Source organism: Cyclopterus lumpus, chromosome 19, assembly GCF_009769545.1.
Source record: "Cyclopterus lumpus isolate fCycLum1 chromosome 19, fCycLum1.pri, whole genome shotgun sequence".
NCBI lineage: Eukaryota > Metazoa > Chordata > Actinopteri > Perciformes > Cyclopteridae > Cyclopterus > Cyclopterus lumpus.
The window spans coordinates 1033332-1053270 of NC_046984.1; the positions used below are offsets into that span (position 1 = coordinate 1033332).

Here is a 19939-nt window from a genome sequence, read left to right on the forward strand (position 1 = left end):
GACATAGAGAAAGGAAAGACATAAGATATAAGCAGCCAAATTGAGTATTAGAATATTAAAAGAGCAAAGATCAATTCATTGACAATAAATAAGCCACTAAATATAACATACCAAAAATAGTGCAATTCATATACAGTAACTACACTGGAGGAGAGTGAGAATGTGTTTCCCAGTCTCCCCAGTAGGGTCACTGTAACAGCAGGAGTAGAAGCACAACAGAGCATCCTACCTTCTTCAGGGCAGCCAGCAGGGTCGGAGCGATGGAGGCCATGTAGTAGGAGTGGAAAGCCACACCAGCACTGCGTACCTCCTTTGCAAACACTCCCTGTTCTTTCAGCTTGGACACAAACGTACTGATTGCTTCCTGATGACACACACACACACACGCACACACACAAACCATTGTGTTGGTCCAACCTGACATTGTTTTTACATCTTTTGTGTTTTTACTGCTTCGATAGTTCACAACTAGCTGTGGGCCATCAACTATGTTCTTCTTGTGTCCCCTCTCAGAAAAAGTTATACTCATTCTGACAGTGAAGCTCCTTCATGTTTGCTCAACAGCTAGCTATGTGCACCATTTTCCACAATACTGTTTCCAAACCTGCTGCATTCAGTTAAAGCACTGGGAACAAGTCTTCTCGTGAACATTTCAAAGTTTCCCTAACTTCACAATTTCTAGGACACAGAACAACAAGCATGAGTACAAAATGAAATGTGAGCGAATGTAAATGGAAGCTTTAAATTCAGAGGCCGAGTGAAACGGGGCTATAAAAGACAACATCTGATAGAAGGTCTGACCTGAGGACCGGAGATGGTGACGGTGTCCTCAGAGTTATGGCAGGCTGGGACCACTCCCTTAGGACACTGAGCCATGCACTCCACCCATGTCAACCCTGAAACAGATACATCAAGCACCAAGGGAAAAGATATTGTTTCAATCCAAGAATTGTGTTTTGTGTGGCAAGATGACAAAATAATGAGCTGCATTTATTTGATGAAAACCCCAAATAATGAGTCCTATCAACAGAAAAGTAAAAGCTTGACTAATAACGTCAGACAGGCAAATGTGCTTATATCAGTGGATATAACTCCACTTATATTGATAAGTGGAGTTGTTGTCATACAGATACTAGTATCAGACTTTCCACTGACATCTGGTTTCGCGGAGTACCTTAGTCTGTGCACCGAGCTAACTGAGTTAGCTGAAGTTAGATTCCATTGAGTCCCATGATAATCAGTCCATTCAGTAAAACAAGTATTGGGTGATGGTTAACGATAACATTATCATGATCATGATGAGGGATCCTCCTCTGTTGCTCTCCTGAAGGTTTCTTCCCTTTTTCCCTGTGAAAGGTTATTTTTGGGGAGTTTTTCCTGATCTGATGTGAGGTCCTGGGACAGGGATGTCGTATGTGTACAGATTGTAGGCAAATTTGTAATTTGTGATATTGGGCTATACAAAATAAACTGCATTGAATTGAATGTGTTTAAATGTAGTTTTGGGTTATTGTTTGAAGGAGATGTTTTCACAGCAACATTAAATTGATTTTAGAGAGAGAATTGTTTCACTTATTTCAGCTATCTGGAGAGAAGATGGTATTGGTATCTATACAACTTTCATTTTTATACTAAACATAATCTTTCTGTTGTCTGAAAGCTTGAACAGGTCAACATAAAAGTAAAAAAATCTGGAATCCTTCTTTCCAGGCCGTTAAAACAGTTGACACACTTCGACTCAAAAGGTATTCATTCATGATCTTTTAACAGCAGCTGTAGAAATACGGTAAAGGACCTCTTACCGACAGCAGCCATGCCTCCTGGAGGAAGGTTGGCTTCCTTGATGCAGCGGCCTCTCCAGTAGGCAGCAAGGATGGCCTCAGTGTGGCTGAGGGAGCCGTCCGCGTAGCCACAGGCCAGCTCTCCCACCGAGTGGCCCATGATGCCGTCGGGCTGCAGACCCAGCTTACTAAGCAGGTCGATTTCAGCTATCTGGAAGGAGCCACACGACACACATATTATTTATTTATTTATTACATACCCTTTACCCTGACACATCCCTTTCCTGTGGTTGAGGCAGCCCTTGAAACAGGATACAGCCCTATAAATCAAATCACTCATAGGCACATGTGAATCTTTCTAGATTCCAAATCTGTGACATCAGCACTTTGTGTGAAGAGTCTACCGATCTCCCGGGTTCCTTCACCAAACACAGCGTCCGACCTCTACCTGTATGGCGGCGAGGCCGACAAAGGCGTGAACAGTGTCCTCAAACGTGGCTTCGTCTGCATCCATGAGTAGGCTAGACACAACCAGGCCTGTGTCCTTCAGGGCTGCGTCCGATCGCAGGATGGACTCCCTGAAGTATGGCAGCTGCATGAGACTGCGGCCCATACCGGCCCACTGTGTTCCCATACCTGTCAATGCAACACACACAGTCACACACCTTCATCCAGCCACACACCCATCTGTCTGTGGAGATCTGAATTCATCAACCGGCCCATTCCGTATGGGTCCAGGTTTTAAGACATGCGTCTGGGATTTCTGCTTTCCCCACAATACAATTGAGATGAATGGAATTTTTCATTGGGAAATCTTTGTCCTGAATAAAGTTGAATAAGAACGCAAGGATCTTGCTCTATAGATGATCAAACCCCAACAACAAACTGGAAGCTGGAAGTCCTCCACCTGCACCGATGACTTACCTGAACAGACATACCAGAGTGGCCGGGTGGTGGCCTGCACCTGCTGCACCTCCTTGACGTCGCTCTGGGAGCCAATCACAGCGTAGCCTCGGTAGGGCATGCTTGCAGCCGGAGCTCCTGAGAGCTCATTCAGCAAGGACAGGAAGCTGTCGTCAGCCGTCTGTTCCTTCCCCTTTTGCAGCAAGGCCTCCACGGCGGCCTCTGTGCGCCCACAGGCCTGGAGCAGCCTGGGAACCGTCCTGGTCGTGGGAGTTTCGTTGGTTGGTTTCTCAGCCGGGCGAAGGATCACGTGAACGTTTGAACCTCCAAATCCAAAGGAGTTGATGCCTACAATGCCACCTCGGACAGGAATAGGCCGGTCAACGACTTGAACCCGCCCATCGGAGAGTGCTGGAATGTCAGGGTTCGGACAACTGAAGTGCAGGTTGGGAGCCCAGAGTCCTCGCTCCAAAGAAAGCACCACCTGTGAGAGGGATGAAAGACAACCAGAAATACAATAAGACCAAGCAGAATTTAAGTATGGTAGAAATAAATGAAGCTGCTCATTGTCTACTATTTTTCTCTTTAGTCGATTCAGTGCCTCCTTCCTTTCTGGAAATAGTTAAGATCCATGTAATATATTTTTGTAACAACTTTATTATCTCCCATGAAGAAATAAGGAAAGTTTGATAGACTGAATGTAAAATTATGAATAAGGATTCACCGTCCACTCGCATATCAGGAAGAATTACGCAGCAAGAGAACTAAAGGGGATGTTGTTGTTCTGCATCTTCAGAGCAGCCAATAACGGGAGAGCCGTCACTCTCACCTTAGCCAGAGCAGCCAGACCAGAAGCTGGTTCGGGATGGCCCATGTTGGACTTGGTGGAGCCCATGAGCAGAGGCTCTCGCTCTGACTCACAGAAGACACTGACAATGCCGTTCACCTCCTGCGGGTCGCCAACCTGCATGCAGAGAGCAAAGAAGCCACAGAGGTGAGACCCTCCTGCACAGCGACTTTGTTGTCTTCTTTTCAAGTAATCGGCCGTGTGACGCAGAGAGCAGCGCTGAAAACAGGCTGAACCTGGACCTGCTGTGATCACTGACCTTTGTTCCCGTGCCGTGAGCTTCCACGTACTCCACCTGCTCGGGAGATATATTGGCCTCCTGGTACAGAGAACGAACCAGCCTCTGCTGCATCTCACCTGAAGGGAACGTTACACCTGAGGGGCCGAGAGCAGAAGGTCAGGACAGGTGTGTGGCAGCATACCAGAACTGCTACTGTACGCACACAGTCACATCACTTACTCTCACATGTAGTGTCTCACAAAGACCTTACCAAGATGCAGAGGTTCTCTTTGCAGCAATATGGCTTTAATGAAAAACTACAATTCTTTACATGACGTTTATTGCAGTGGCATCAGTAAGAATAAAGTGAAGAAGCTAAAGCAGTTAGGGGACCAACAGTTCATCCATGTTCTCTAAATGGTTCTGGAGTACATGACATGTACTAAGAGGTAACCAGAGAGCTCCTCTTACCGGTTACCCTTTCCTGTGATGTTGCGGTTCATGCATAGCAGGAGAGTGATTAGGAAAGTTTCTGAGGATATATTTTCCTTCAGCTGCTGACAAGATTCACTTTAGCTGGTTAATGTTCAAGCCCTTATCCACTTTCGTGGTCTCCTGTATTCCCACATGTTAATCCATTTTGCCAAGATGTCGTTGACTGTTTGCCCTGGTGTTCTTCATTCATTCATTCATTGTTGCACTTCTTCGTGCACTTGCATGTTCATGTGTGTCATTAGTGGTGGTTAAATAAACCTCTAATTGACAACATGGTTTGTGTGCATCTTCATACACACAAACCATATTGTCAATGAGAGGTTTATTGAACGTTACGTGCATGCTCACCCTGCTCTTTATATCCGTCTGTGTTGTTGCCAGCGTTGACCACTGTGGCATAGACCCTTTTAGCTGCCGACCGCTTGGTCAGAAGCACCGCCACTGCAGCCTCAGAGCGACAGTATCCATTTCCTGGCCAACAAACATGATTGAAGTATTAATCTACACACAAGTGTAGGTACTACATAGTATAATCAGTATGACTCTCTGAGGTTTGTTAGATGACAGAACACCGCTGCTGATGTAAAAATACTAAGGCTCATTACACATTTGGTTAACAGAGTTGTGCAATATTTCAAAACCAGAACATTTTAACATAAATAATGTTTGATTAATAATAATGTAGTCATGTTAAAACTAATCAACCAGCTAGTCGAGGTCCAGTTCAAGGACTTGGTTCTCAAATAAATATCATTTAATATTTATATGACATAATAATTTACCCTAAATCTGAGCCACAGATTTGAAAACAAAAGCCTTTATTGGATAGCGAGAAAAGTGGAGAGAAACCAAGAGCACCCTGCAATTTCTTTTTACCTGATGCATCAAAGGACTTGCAGGTCCCCTCAGGACTGAGCATGCCCAGTTTCATGAACTGCACCGAGGTGTTGGGCTTGAGCAACAGGTTGACCCCCCCCACCAGAGCGGCATCACAGTGGCCCTGGCGAATGGCGTGGAAGGCGTTTTCTAGAGCCAGCAAGCTCGAGGAGCAGGCTGTGTCGATGGCCGTGCTGGGGCCTGGAGGAGAGGAGAGGAGGTAGTTAGGAGAGGAGAGAGAGGAGAATTATAGATGAGGAGGTGGAATAGAGCTAGAAACCACATCTGCAGAACAGGATACCCAGGACTACATGAGGGCATTCAAACTGAGGAATCCACATGTACCTATGTTGCAGCTCACATTACAGGAGCTTTGAGCTCAACCACATTTCACCACATGGTTGGATCCAGATGTGCACTGATGCAGGAGAACCACCAAAACAGAGTTCTAGGCCACACAACAGCGAGTTAAAAACAACAGACACTGGGTGAACAAGAGTTCGTACTAGTTGACAGTACTACTTAACAATACTAACAGGGCATGTGTATACAATACAACAAGGCATGTGTATGAGGTAGTGTCAGTGTGACGTCTGGGATGAAGAGAAAGAAAAACAGGAAGAGAGCTGTTACGACCTGGTGTGCTGGGTGAGAAACACCGAATGAGCAGGACTCCGTCTTGGAGTCTGCTGCCTAGTTCTGATCAAATATTCCTGATCTGAGCCGAAAACAGTGTGAAGATGCCCTGTGTGATGTCTCCCTCTGAGTCCATTGGGGTGTGTCTGTGTGTGTTTCAGAGCCGGGCCGTCACTAGACCAGCATCAAACTAACAGCCAGAGAATGGGAGAGGGGTGCGTTGGAGCCGCCGGTGTGTGCGTACCACTGAAGTCGAAGAAGTAGGAGAGTCTGTTGGCCAGCATGGCACGCTGGCAGCCCGTCATGCTGTAGCCCAGCAGCTCCTCTGGATCTCTGCTTAACGCCTCGCCGGCCTCTGAGCCGCTCACCCCGATGTACACGCCCGTCTTACTGCCACGCAGTGCGGCCGGGTTCAGTCCTGCATCACAACGTGGCTTTGTTTTTTAACAGTGTTTACTCACTCAGATAACAAGCTTCATGAATCACAGATTTAAAAATACGTATTCTCTTGAGCTTCCTCACCTCCATCTACGATGGCCTCGTAGGCAATCTCCAGCATGAGACGGAGCTGGGGGTCCATGGTGTTGGCCTGTTTGGGGTGGACTCCGAAGAAGGCTGCATCGAAGTGGCTGATGTCCTTTAGCTTACCGTTCCTCTTTGGAAGACCGTACAGACCTAGTTAAGAGCAAGAGAGGAGAACAGCCATCTTGAGACAAAACCGTACTAGCTTTTTGTTTGAGGTCTGACAGGCTATAACAGAAGAAGAGCGGCCCGTTTCAGGGGGCTGTCACTGCTAATATTTGGCAAATAGCTTATTGTGGCTGCAATTAACATGTTTGGCACTGGATATCTTTTCAAGATAATAACAATAAGTACAACCTGTGAAAAACTAAACAAAACAAGTTCAAATATTTGTTATATCTTGTCTGCCAGCTGAGGAAGGTGATTGTCTCTGCCTTGAAGATAACGATTTAATTCATTCAGCTTTCCAAATATGTCACTCAGAAATTAATCAGCAGATTTTCCTGCAAATTAATAATTATAATTGAATAAATAAATTTGACAAAAAGTATATTAAAGATAAAATAAATGATAAATTGAGTCCACCTCATCTTTGAAAAATAACATGTGTATGGATAATATATGTGTACAATTTAAATTGTATTGTACTGTCCTGTATGACATATGTCATGCATATATGAGCTCACTTTTCCTCGTGAGAGCCACCGAGCACCGAGCTTCGCTGTGAAACAGCACAGCTGAAGGCTCCGCTCCTATCTCATCACAGAGTACGGAAAACAGTCGTGCTTTCAGGGGTCTTGTTTTTATGAAAATGACCACGCTGATAGCATCGGTCAAAACCTTGTGTAGTTCACGGCATATCTGTCTTGCTGCTAGCGCTTCTCTGCGTATGACACATTGCACATTGGGAGAGACGCTCTTGATCAGCGCCTGCAAGCCCTTCCTTTTCCCTGCCATGGTCTGCGCACCGTCTGTGCAGAAACCCATACAACTGTCCCATTTCAGCCCGTATTCTGTCAGTCAGGTAACTGTCCAGAAACCTAAAGAGCTCATCAGCTGATGCCACTTTTACAAAGTGGTTTGCCTGCATGCGTTATTCACCAAGTTTTCTCTGAAAGAACTCCAGTGGATTATTTACGTAAGTGGGGTATAATGTCGCCACATGTCTTTTTAATTTGTTGTGCTTCATACTGTCTGCTGCCAGGGTTTTCAGACATAGACACAGACTGGTCTCTCCACATCTGCGGTTGATTTTATTTTCCCTCCTGCCAAATGTATCTTCATTGTGCACACTACTAAGATACACGTGAGTCGCAAAAGATCTTGGACCTCGCAATCGCGCATGCGCACGCGTAACCTGTTAACGCCGTAACGTAAACATTTACGCGTACGTTTTGTAATATGTGAAGTTCTCCGCACTGCCCCCCGCGCCCCACCTGTAATACCTCGGCGCCCACAGTTTGAGAACCACTGCTCTAGACACACATTACCAGCCTGCTTCTAGACTAAGGGTGGGCAAACTACGGCCCGCGGCCACCCCCCAACCCTCCCTCACAGACAAGCTCACCGTAATGTACCGCATACCACGATTGTTACCTGCTTACATTCAGGTTTACCTGTGATTCCAGGTAGTTACAGAATGTGGCTGTCTGTAGTTGTTAACGAGTGTTACCTGCTTACATTCAGGTTTACTTGAGGCAATTCCATTGTCTCCATTGAGCGAGTCTAAAGAAGCGAATTCGAAATACAAGAAATAACTATCGACATCTCTCTATTCTTTGCATTAATATAGATTATTATAATATGGATGGAGAGCAGGGGCGTTTGTAGGATTCCAAGAAAGGGGGGGCTAAGCCCCAAGGGGAGTGTTACCCTGGTGAATATGTGCGCGCATAGCGCGCAACAGATTTTTCTTGGGGCCCCTGATATCCATTGTTTCTGACAGGTAATAGATTGGTTCAATCAGAGTGTGATTTTGCTCTGTAGTTTTGCTTCATTCAGTATATGATAACACAAGAGACAGAATTTCAGGGTCAGTGATATTTTATGCTCATTTGGACACTATCACTGAGATAAAGATGAACAAGTTCAGCCTCAAATATGTCATTCTTTACAAACAGTACCAGCCTGCTTCTAGACACACAGAACCAGCCTGCTTCTTTACAAACAGTACCAGCCTGCTTCTAGACACACAGAACCAGCCTGCTTCTAGACAAACAGTACCAGCCTGCTTCTAGACACACAGAACCAGCCTGCTTCTAGACACACAGAACCAGCCTGCTTCTAGACACACAGAACCAGCCTGCTTCTAGACACACAGAACCAGCCTGCTTCTAGACACACAGAACCAGCCTGCTTCTAGACAAACAGTACCAGCCTGCTTCTAGACAAACAGTACCAGCCTGCTTCTAGACACACAGAACCAGCCTGCTGTACATCAGTCCTCATTTTCAGTTTGCAGGGACTCCCTCGGTCCATGAACCTCTGGTTGCTTTCTCCGATTCCCTTTCTGTTGGCCGTGCTCTCCCATGATGGCGGTATGTCTAAACTGGCACAGTCAGACTCTTTCAGCACATGAATGTGTGCTCAAGATGGTTGCTAGGCACCGAGTGAGGGCTCTTATTCACAGAGAGAGGGGGGAAAACAGCAAGCTGGATAGGGAGGATTGGAAAGAGTGGGACAACAGAGGAGGGGGCACCTTTTTTTAGTCAGGACCAACTGTAGTTCAGTTTAGTCCCGTGTGAAAAACGTCAACCCCCTCATTCATATGAATGAGTCCAGTCCAGTAACAAAGGGCTCCAGGCCAATCAAATCCATCCAAGCGCACATTCCTGGTGGATCACTTTGTAACTCTAACCACGGCACCGGTCAGCCATCTGACATGAAACTATCACACGCTCGCCACAGACTCTCTGGGGCATCGGTGACAACACCTCGGCTTTTGTTCTAAATTCATTTCCCTGTTTTTGCACAGAGCCTCTCCTCTGTCGGTTACATCTGTCTCAGAGCGAGCAGCGTTTTCCATACACAGCCTCTCCAGCAGCGCTGCAGCTCAGCACACCATCAACTCTATCAGACGTCATAAATGTTTACAACTCCACCAGCTGCGATAACCAGCTCAGGTACACGGCGGAAGTCTCTGTTATCGTTTCAAAAGTGAGGAAAAGAGTCATCTCATCAGCGGGACCGATAAGAGGTCATCACAACTGAGTCAGTATGTTTGTGACTGAAGCCTAAACAGGGACTGACAGAGGAAACCCCCCACTACAGCCAGAGAGGAGGCACAGAGGTCCAGGGTCTTATACAGCATGTATTTGGTCATAAAACACGCACACAACCAAATCAATTATTTGGAACATTTCTGTTTGCCAGCATTCTACACAACAATAAGTCTAGGATTGCTAGTCTTTCATAAATTCATCAGTTACTTATTTCTTCATGAGTGGTTTACTGTCTCCTCCTGATGATGATGATGCTGGGGTGAGCGAGTGTGTCCCATCTTAAATACAGCCTTGTTTTGGGTGGAAGGACGGAGAGCAATGACAGCTGTATAATTAATTACTTCATAACTTTATGAACTGCTTGTTAGCCGGCTAGCCATGCTAGCTCCTGCAATTAAGCACCCACCCATCCAGCCTGCATTATGCAAGCAAACTTCACTGGGTACAATCAGGGTCCTGGACTAGGAAGCAGGATTTGGGGCCAGCACGGTAACGTCAGGGTTAACTCTGTGTTTTCAGTCCGGTGACCGGGTAGGTCGCCGTGGTAACTGGTAAAGTGCTCCAGAGGAGGTTATGTTTGAGATAAGAGATCAACTGTTATAAAAGCAGTAACTACTGACTAATCACTGATACATGGATCAGACGATAATATGACACATAATATTACAAATATGAAGAACTTAACTCATAATTTGAAACTGAAAGCAGCAGATTAAACTGTGAGATGCAGGAAGGACAGCTGGCAGATAAGTCACAGACACTGTGTATATGTAAATTAACAGATGTCTAATATCACTGCTTCACCTCTAGAGCGCTGTGTGTATTCTGTTATATGTGCAATATTTTTTTCATTCAGCTGAAGTAAAGAAAAAACTTTATCTATTCATAGCATATATTAACTTATGTGTGACAGCTTCTTAAACTGTGTTTTAGTGACTTCTTACCATTTTAAATTATGTTTTTATATTTATTCTTTATCTGCCCCCAAGTGTGTTTCACATTGCCAGGGTTGCCGCTGAATGAATAATATTGTCATCGCATATGACCATTACTATCCATCGTACTCGAGAGGAACATTCAGTCCATGTGATTTGTTGCCAGCTGTCCTCCCTGCCGTTGTCAGATTAATACTGTGATATTTACAGCCTGAATTAGGAGTTTAACTCTTTGGTATTTGTCTAATATCAAAGATTTATTTTCCTTTGTAAAAATGCGCTGCTCTGCTGACAGCAGGCTTGTCTATGTTTGTGATTGGTCAGCCCACCCCCTGGTTAGCTTACAAAGTTGATTACCAGCTTTGTAGGACCCCTCATGGGATTGTGGCGGTTGTAAGGGTTAGCCGGGTAAGTGAAGCCAGTTAACCAAAAGGTACCCTGGGTACATTGAAGTGGCTTAGTAGTACACGGCTCTGGTCTGACCGATACATAAAAGGTACACGATGTAGCACTGTCGGCAGCTGTTTGCAAACACATAGCATTTAAAGCTATACTTTTAATCTAGCTACCATTTAATCAGAAGGCTCATTCTCTATTCCACTTCCAGAAATTCAATCAATCCAGTCCAGCTGTGTGAGGGGTCTCACCTGGTGTCCACCGCCGGTCGTCCTCCGTCACCATGTCCACGCCACCGATGAGATTTTCCCAGAATTCCTCCAGATTGTTGGACTCGGGCAGACGGCCCGATATCCCTGCTATGACTATCTCATCCATGCTGAATTACTGTGAGCAAAGAGAGAGAGAGAGAGAGAGAGAAGTTAGAGAGGTAGACATCACTGCAATGGTACAGGTACCATTATCATAATGTCAATATGAATGTATTTATTCTTTTATTTTTGGGTTGAGGGTAAAATGTTTGACTTCAGGACGTCTCTGACAACACATGCTGAATATCAAACATTTCTACTAAATACATTGTTTTCTAAAATAACAGTATGATTCAAATGGACCTGTACTTGTATAGATCTTTTCTAGTCTTCCGACCACATTGAAGAAGGACCAGACTAAACTTTACTATTCTCCCCTGAATCTCTAATGGTTTAGTTACTGAACTAATAACTGACGGTTGTTCTTAGCCTCCTCTCTTGAATACCATATTTTGGAGGATAAATATGTAGGATGTTAGATCTGCATTCAAATGCTCCCCCTCTCTTGGAATTTTAAGAAATACTGAGGAAAAACTGGCACGTTTCATCAGTGCACACTCACGGATACATTGTACAGATATATAGCCAGCTGGTGGGAAAATAAATATGTGGAATAGCTTTGAAACTCTTTGCCACAGCAACACATGAAATATCAAATGTATAAAAAAAGGTCCCTGTGGCAGTAATCCAATAATTCCCACTAAACATGTGTCGGTATTGAAGCATGTGTAATTGTGTAGGCGTTGACTGGCAGGTTTGGGAATGAGTCCCTCTGAGCATGCATGAGAGAGCACGTACAGCAGACAGAGTCGTCTGCTGATAGAATACTCTGTGTACATGAGTGAGCATCCCCATGCTGTACTGAGTGTGTGTGTGTGTGTGTGTGTGTGTGTGTGTGTGTGTGTGTCTTTGTTCTTGTTTCTAGGCCAGGGACAGACCCATGGACCAATGGGCTAGCAGCTTGGGAAAGAGCCACTGGAACTGAAACTGTGTCACCAGCTGAGTGTATGGAGGGCTCGGACCCCCCCCACCCTCATGACACAGTGTACACACGACAGCCCCACTCATGGGCTGGGACACACATGGAGCTAAGTCCCATGGTCTGGTCTTGTCCCATGTGGACAGGGAGATGAATGTCCGACGTGTCCTCAGTCTTTATGACAACAGATACAAACTGTTTCTAGGCAATGTTAGCTTGTGATAGCTGTGGTAACTTCCCCTCTCTCTCCATACTACCCGTCTCACCTGTACGACCGGTCTGATAATAGAATGCACAAAGTGAAGTACTCCCTCCTTCATTCTAACCAACCAACCTCAGCTTCATCACGATCATCGTCAGCCTCTCTCGTCCTTACCAACCAAGTGACCAAACTCTTCTGAAACTCAAAAAAAACATACAGTTTGACTAACAAGCGAAGTGTACAGGGATTTAAGGCCCCAACAATTGACACTTCCCATATTTCCTATAATGCACTGTGATAACAGTGTAGTAAACACACACACACACGCGTTAAAGAGGTCTGTTTCAATCAGGACAGGAAACGTGATGTTACGTCATTGGCTGTCTTTTATATGTCAACAGAACAAATCCCGGCCATTAGAACGAGGCGGTGAGCCCTGGTAGAAGCAGGATGAGCCCCATGTGATGAGCTGTCCCGGCCCCTTTGTGAGGCTCAGTAGCTGGAGGGATTTGGCCTCCGGGACACACAGGCCAGGGATTAGAACTAATGTAGCAACTTTAGGACAACATCTAGCCTCACCTGACCCGAATCACACGCTAACACCCTGCACACTATCTGTTTGTCAACACGCACACAGTAGACTTACTCAGCACTCTATGAGGAGTCAGTCCGCCCCAGCCTCACGCTGGACTCAATATCAGCCCAAGTTATATATTCAATAGGGGAGTGACTGCATCGTTTTCTCGTTATTACGGGTCGGTTCAGTCTGTGGTCCGTGGCTCACATGCAACCCAGAAGTAACCTGCGAGCGGTCCAGCACACATAAATCGGATGTATAACAGTGTGTAAACTACATATATAGTGTATAGAGTTTGGACCAGTGAGCCAGCTGTCTGGCTTCCTTCTCTTCTCTGTTGAGAGTTGCACATGCTCAGTACCGATCAGACAGGATGCACAGATCAGTTAGCTACACCACCACTTATATTCTTAACCGAGCACGGTGTTCCTCCTGTTGACGGGGTTCTGACCACACTTAACAGCTTTAAAACACATCTGGCACCTGACAGATGGAGAGAGAGGGGGGAGACAGAGGGAGGGATAAACTGGTGGCGAGATAGAGATACAGTGTTAGTGTTGGAACTTGTTATGGCTCTGTGCACTGAAAGCTCTTTTTCTATTTTCTGCTTGGGTCAGATCTTTTTTATTTTATTTTCACAAAAGTGAAACAACGATCATTGCTAGGTTTGACAACATTGATTTGCATTTTCCTAAAATGTGTCATTACAAAAATGTCCGGCTCAACTACATTCCTTGCTAAAATCTGTCTCTATTGAAATAGTAATTGAATAGCCCTGCCTTGTTGCGTTCATAGCAGCCCTGACATTCTGGATGTTAGACTGCTGAGCTCATACTGAGCGCTCACCAACAAGATCTGACTCGTCAAACAGACCGGGGTGGAAACACACACACACACACACACACACACACACACACATACATACACACACACACACACCTTGAAATCTGAGGAAGGCCGAGGAGAGTTCATAGCCTGCCATTCATTCTCGCTTCACTTTGTGTGGCCGGGGTCCAGGCTGGCCTCAGAGACCTGCGAGTCCTCATCCCGGACCAAGGCCTTCCTGTAGTGTTGCTGGACTCCTCATCAGTATCTCACTACTGTGACAAGGTGCCAGCGTCTGACTGCAGCACGGAGACAACAACACGGAGCGGGCCTGCTGACCTGCGCACTGACTGCTGCGTCCAGGCAGAAAAATACACACCAATCTTTGTGTGCGGAGGGGGGGGGGGCAATGGTTTCTATCCCATAATGCAATGCATAATATTCTGGATAAATAAGTAGCACAATAACTCAGTTTTAATTCGGGTCTGAATATGACCCACCAACATGGATTATCTCCATCCAGAGGACGCAGACAAACTAAGCGAACCAAGTTCGAGCTCGCGCTGTATCAGCGTTAACGTCGTGACCAAATACGTTTACGTAGCTAGAATAATGTACTAAACTAAACACCATACCGGTAACTAAAGGACTAGCTATCTGCTTTTTGATACAACACTGTCACACACCAGTGGTAATAAAACAACAACTATGACACAGTGAACGGGAATTTGTATTTGATTGTTTTATGTAACTCACTATTGTTCCGTCAGGGTCCAGTTAAGTGACAACGGCACGCGCACCGCAGCTAATGACAAGTTAGCAAAGGATAGCTTACCGGTGCTGCTCCTCTGACTGTAGCTTCGGTAAGGGTCTGTCCCTGTCGGTTTCGCTTGTCTGCGAGCTGAGCGTTAGCCTGCGCGCTCCTCTCGGTCTCTTTTCTCGGATGAATTTAAATGTCTCACATTCGGCCTGGCCACGCCACATGGGCTGACAGTTTGGCTTGGCCGCGCAGTCCAATGAGAAAGGAGGCCGGGCTCTCGGATCCAGCCAGTGATGGAGCAATTCGTCGAACGCCCCTTAGTCACAGAGAGAGAGGAAACGAACGAGCCGGGTTACTGGAGTTTAAACGTAGCCCCGCCCACTGAGAAGAGTTCGTTTGCTTAGATAAAATAGTGACATGGTTAAACTGTGCTGCTTATAGGCGATATATTGCTATTTTATACTGTTTCTTTTGTCATTGTGTTGGCAGCGAGTGTGTTGATGCGGACATCAGTCAGCTCGACCATATTTCCACGGCGGGCGGCAGCAGCACCCCACCCCCGCGTGGATGGGTGGGTGTCTGCTGGGTGATGAATGCTGCTTTCCAACATACCACCTCGTCACTGAACTGGCTGCACATGTTCGCGTGCTGTGCGAGCGGGTGTCCTACTGTTGACACTCTTAGTTCAGTGTGGTAAGGAGGCCAGCATTTGCTAACCATCACTAAACACACAACTCAAAGTGAGATCTGATAAATGCACTGTGTTGGTTCACAGGTGTTACAGTTCATCCTCTGGAAAACTGACTGACGGCCCCTAAGTCCACACTTTAATAGGCCGGTTGTCTGGTATTTTAAGTGCATCTCATGGTGGTGTCTGCTTATAAGACAGTTGATCGTTAATAATCATTAGAGCAGGTCTACATGTTTTAGGGGAGAAATGTATATCTTTACATATGTTGGTGCTGTCCAGTAGTTCAAGATATTTCCGTCCCTAAGTGGTGGACTGACAGACCAGTACCTCAATAGCCATACTGGATGTCGGCACCATTATATTCCGTACAGGGTTCATACACATTTTGACCAATGGATTTCCATGACTTTTCCATGACTTTAAACAAAATTTCCATGACCAAACATTTTGTGAAATCTCGGTGTATACATGAAAATGTGAGAAACTAACAATGATAATTCCAAAGCATACAGTATACCTTAAATGACACAAATGAATGAGAGACAATGGTTTGATTAAAAGAAAACATTTATAGTCTAATAAATGTGTATTCTTTTAATCAAACTATTGTGTCTTACATGTCAAATCCATCTGTTTGGACTGTAAATAGTGGTTCAGGCTTTGGTCAAATAGAATGACATCAGCCCGTTGCTTCAACACGTTGGACAACGTGAGACTCTTGAAGTGAGGACCGAGCCCGAACGAGCAGAGATATGTGCATTTGCTTTCGCCACAAGCAAATTGAGATAGCCAGTGATTGAGGTTTCTGTAGCTTCCCTAGCTGTAGCTTCGCTAGCAGCAGCACTCTGATGTCTGCTTCCTTTAGCATGGTTCATTAATGCTGCCTCTCCCATGTTTGAAATGTCGAATGTTTTGCCATCACACAACCTACACTGTGCTCGTCTGGGGTCTTTGTCTGTTGTAACCCATGACATGTACTTTTCCACATGTAGCCAAGCATGGTTAAATCTACACTTCCCTGGCATAGTGGATTATCCCGACTGCTTCCCTGAGCTACTGTTGCTATAGCCACCAAACTTTTTGGTATGAGAGCTGTCTGCTTCTATTTTGTTCGTCTTTCTTTTAAAAGCACATTCATTATTTCAAACTCAGCATAAATGAACATATGAATATAAGATATTTCCATGACTTTTCCAAAACCTTTGGGATTTTATTTTTTTCAATGACCTTTCCAGGCCTGTAAATAACCATTTTAAAATTCCATGACTTTGCCAGGTTTTCCATGACTGTACGAACCCTGTCCGTAATATCTTTGTGTGACCTGTTCTGTTCTGAATATTGTCCTACTTTCTCTCTAACTGCCTTCCTTGTCCCATCCATCAGCAGATCTGTTGGGATCACTGGGATCACTACAACACAGACATGAGTCTGGCTCCTCGCACTCACAGGCTGTGACCCTGTCACAGCCAAATCTCCTAATTTAACAGTGAACGTGAATTTGAGGACCAGCGTCCGCACACTAGGTGCGCAGGCCAAAGCCTTCTGAATGACGTGCACATGGACCAATCACAAAGCATGGGTTTGAGGCATCGTCCAATCACAACAGAGGGGAGGGTGCTGTTCGGAGATAGGGTGATTAAAAGGCGGGACCCGAGTTGTGACGTAGGCTGGAACGCTAGTCTGATTTCTTGGAGGTTACTGAAGTTCAGAGTTTCAGATAGCAAGATGTTCTCAGGGTAGTGTTTCTTTCTACTGAGGCAACAGTGAGAAGCCAGTGACCCAGTGATAAATAATCAAAACAGTCATGCAGGTTTTTTGAAATGAAGAAGCACTTTTTACTTTTGTTTATGGACTGGCACATTTATGCATACCAATGAAAACACTTAAGTTTCATAGAAATAGTTTAGAATTTGTGAGCACATAGAAATTCTTTGTACAGCCGAGTTGTTCCACCTGTTGCACGGCACAGGTGGAATAGAGGTGACTTTCATCTCCTGTGAGTAACAGAGCACAAGACTGAGCTCTGCAGCATCATTTCAGATTTCTGAGACGTCACACAGCTTTAACAATGTTGAGTTTCTGTTCATATCACTTGCAGTCATGATGCCGAAATAAAAAAAAGGTGAGTTTACTACAATGCAATGAAACATACAGAAGGGAAATCAACAATAAACACAGTAACTATTGAACATCACACACAAGACACTTGAAGCCTGTACATCTATTTTTTGTCGTGGTCCCTTATGGCTCACACGTGAGTTCTGATGTTGGAAGGAGCAGCAGAATATTAAAGCATGTTGTAACCATACATTTTATTCTGAAATGTAACCCTTCTTCTCATTAAAACCGTCCCATTCAAACTCCCTCGTTAGTGATGCCGGCTGTTATGAATCTGTGTCTGAAATCATCCTGATGACATAATCAGGGTTATTTTCTCAGACATGACAAAGTGTTCTCACAGGCTGAGGAGGAATCCCCATAACCGGCACACTAACACGTTGTCCTGTATGTGTGTGTGTATGTGTCTGTGTGTGTGCATGTGTGTGTCAGTCTTTAACGTTGTAGTTTCTGATCTTGCAGGTCCTGCCAATGGATCCAAGTCTGCTGGTCTTGGTAGTGTTTGATGGGGTTTTAGAAGGGCACACCCTCTGCTGGACCTCGGCTGGGGGCTGGCCATGGATGGGAGCGCAGCTACCGTGTGCCGTCATCTGGACTCCTGCATCATCCGACTCAGCCACCTCCTTCCTGCTCAGCTCACCCTCGCCATTAGGGGCAGACAAGAGAGATGCCATGTGTAATGTCTGTTACAGATGACACATTGTCTTTGACCAGATGTAGGTTCATTTGTTGTAATAATGGAACCACAAAGATGAACAGAAAGGATGTGCCAGGATGCATCCAAGCTACCATCAGTTTCCTTGTTAGCAACGTGGCCAAAGTTTGATTTTCATGCAGGTGTGGACCCAGTATTGTTATACAGTACCTTAACATTTCTCATTAACTGCTGCACTGACTGGAATAAAAGAAAACCATGAACCTGAACAAGTTGCCTGTCCCTGTGTTTACTTTGCAAAGGAAGGCATGTGAATGGAAAATGGCTCCATTTATATCTTTTATCCAAAACACTTTATAAGGTATCTAGATCTGAAACATATCTAGATCCAGATTTTGATCCAGATCTAGTTACATATCCAGATGCGGATCTGGAAACAGATCTAGATCCGGATCTAAATCCAAATTGCGAAACATATCTAGATCCAGATTTTGATACAGATCTAGATCAAGATGGAACATTTCTAAACATCTCTTTATCTTGCTCAGTTTCCATGTTGCAACTGTACGGAATCTCCTTGCTCACAATGTCATGAAAGGAACTTGAGCTAACCTTTACAGCTGTTTAATATCTGCAATGAGTTCATTGCAGACCCAGTGAGGACAGTTATCCTAAGTGTACAGAAACCTTGTGCAAGGTTTGTCTGGTTTCACAATGATTACATGGCATGAAGCTGATCTGATTGAGAAACGGTGCCCTGGACAGTTGACAGAGACTACAGCCACACATTGGGCAACGACCCTCCGTCCATCTGTCCATCCCTGATCCAACCACTGCAACCGTGTTCACACTGGGCCGTTTGTGACAAAGTGATATTGTGAGGACCTACTGTCCCTAACACTGTGTGCAGACACAGGTCTTAAATCCCTGTTCATACAGGACTCTGATCACACAACTTTGTGTCGACTTGGCTGGGTGAAGGGCCTTTATGATTCAGTGCAGCCAGCCTGAGACGTGAGAAATAAGAAGCTGCTTAGAGCTTCGTCGTCTGTCGGGTCCCCAAACATGCACAGAAAAGACAACGGCTGTCCAGATTCTGGTCTTACTAACCGAGACGCGCTTTCATTGTCACATCCAGTCTGTGAGGTTGCAATGGCCGCAAGGGGATACAATGCACTCCAGTGTGAGACAGGGCCTCAGTGGTTTACATGGATATGACTTATAATTTCTAACCTTTGACCCATCTTGTAACCCAAGTTTGTTTTCTGAGGGTCTCTTAACTGCACTGAACTCTTTTTTATGTATTGTAACAGCATATAAAAAACACTACATTTAATGTGACAACTTGCCCATGATGTACGGTAATCAATGTAACTTTTAAGTTGTAAAACATTGTGCTGGTTATCATATTATTTTTGGTAGAAATGTTGTTCTTTAAAATGTACAAACTTTGTTACATATATTGTAATAAAAAAGTCCTTCATATATATATTTCAGCCGTCCAGCTGAACCTGCAGGATGTATCATTGCCGCCACTGTGCCCTTGAGCAAGGCCTCATGAATGAAGCCAACATTATTAAAATAGGTTAGATGCGATTTAGGTGTTTACGTTTTAGCACACACAAAAAAATCATCCCCCAACTACTTAAAATGCATGCAAGCATTTGTCACACTTCACCATTGTAATTTGTGATATTGGGCTATACAAAATAAACTGAATTGAAAAATTGAAAACCATCACCATATGCTGCATGCCATTGTTTAGATTTTAGAAAAATTATCTGATATGCAGGTAGATGCTAAAAAAGTTATTTGGCTGCAGTTACTTTCTGAGATCATAGATGGACTGAGTCCATGGTCCAGTATCTCCCACAGCTCTTTTAAGGAGCGCAGTGACGCCTCTGATGACAACCGAGACCTAGACAGACCCACGTCCATCGAGCTCTGTGACTGGCTGGGTGTGTTCTCCTTTTTCTGGGAGGGGAGAGA

General features: G+C 44.9%; 2 protein-coding genes across 6 annotated transcripts in view; both read right to left on the reverse strand.

Annotated features, from left to right (window-relative positions):
- fasn (fatty acid synthase) overlaps positions 1 to 14787 on the reverse strand; it is a 30514-nt gene extending 15727 nt beyond the window's left edge. Inside the window, exons 1-13 of one of the 2 annotated variants that reach the window (XM_034558108.1) lie at positions 14562 to 14787; positions 11084 to 11219; positions 6281 to 6433; positions 6003 to 6176; positions 5123 to 5323; positions 4595 to 4717; positions 3791 to 3906; positions 3514 to 3648; positions 2706 to 3168; positions 2230 to 2417; positions 1803 to 1992; positions 802 to 896; positions 230 to 364 (exon numbers count right to left, since the gene is read on the reverse strand). In XM_034558108.1, the coding sequence (XP_034413999.1) occupies positions 230 to 364; positions 802 to 896; positions 1803 to 1992; positions 2230 to 2417; positions 2706 to 3168; positions 3514 to 3648; positions 3791 to 3906; positions 4595 to 4717; positions 5123 to 5323; positions 6003 to 6176; positions 6281 to 6433; positions 11084 to 11210 (2100 nt within the window). In that variant the 5' untranslated portion in view covers positions 11211 to 11219; positions 14562 to 14787. The remainder of the gene's footprint in view (positions 1 to 229; positions 365 to 801; positions 897 to 1802; positions 1993 to 2229; positions 2418 to 2705; positions 3169 to 3513; positions 3649 to 3790; positions 3907 to 4594; positions 4718 to 5122; positions 5324 to 6002; positions 6177 to 6280; positions 6434 to 11083; positions 11220 to 14561) is intronic. The other variant, XM_034558107.1, reaches the window with a different exon arrangement.
- Positions 14788 to 17416: 2629 nt separating this feature from the next.
- ccdc57 (coiled-coil domain containing 57) overlaps positions 17417 to 19939 on the reverse strand; it is a 41328-nt gene continuing 38805 nt past the window's right edge. For all 4 annotated transcript variants that reach the window (XM_034558300.1, XM_034558299.1, XM_034558301.1 and 1 more), the window contains 2 exons: positions 19777 to 19924; positions 17417 to 17941 (listed from right to left, as the gene is read on the reverse strand). In XM_034558300.1, the coding sequence (XP_034414191.1) occupies positions 17724 to 17941; positions 19777 to 19924 (366 nt within the window). In that variant the 3' untranslated portion in view covers positions 17417 to 17723. The remainder of the gene's footprint in view (positions 17942 to 19776; positions 19925 to 19939) is intronic.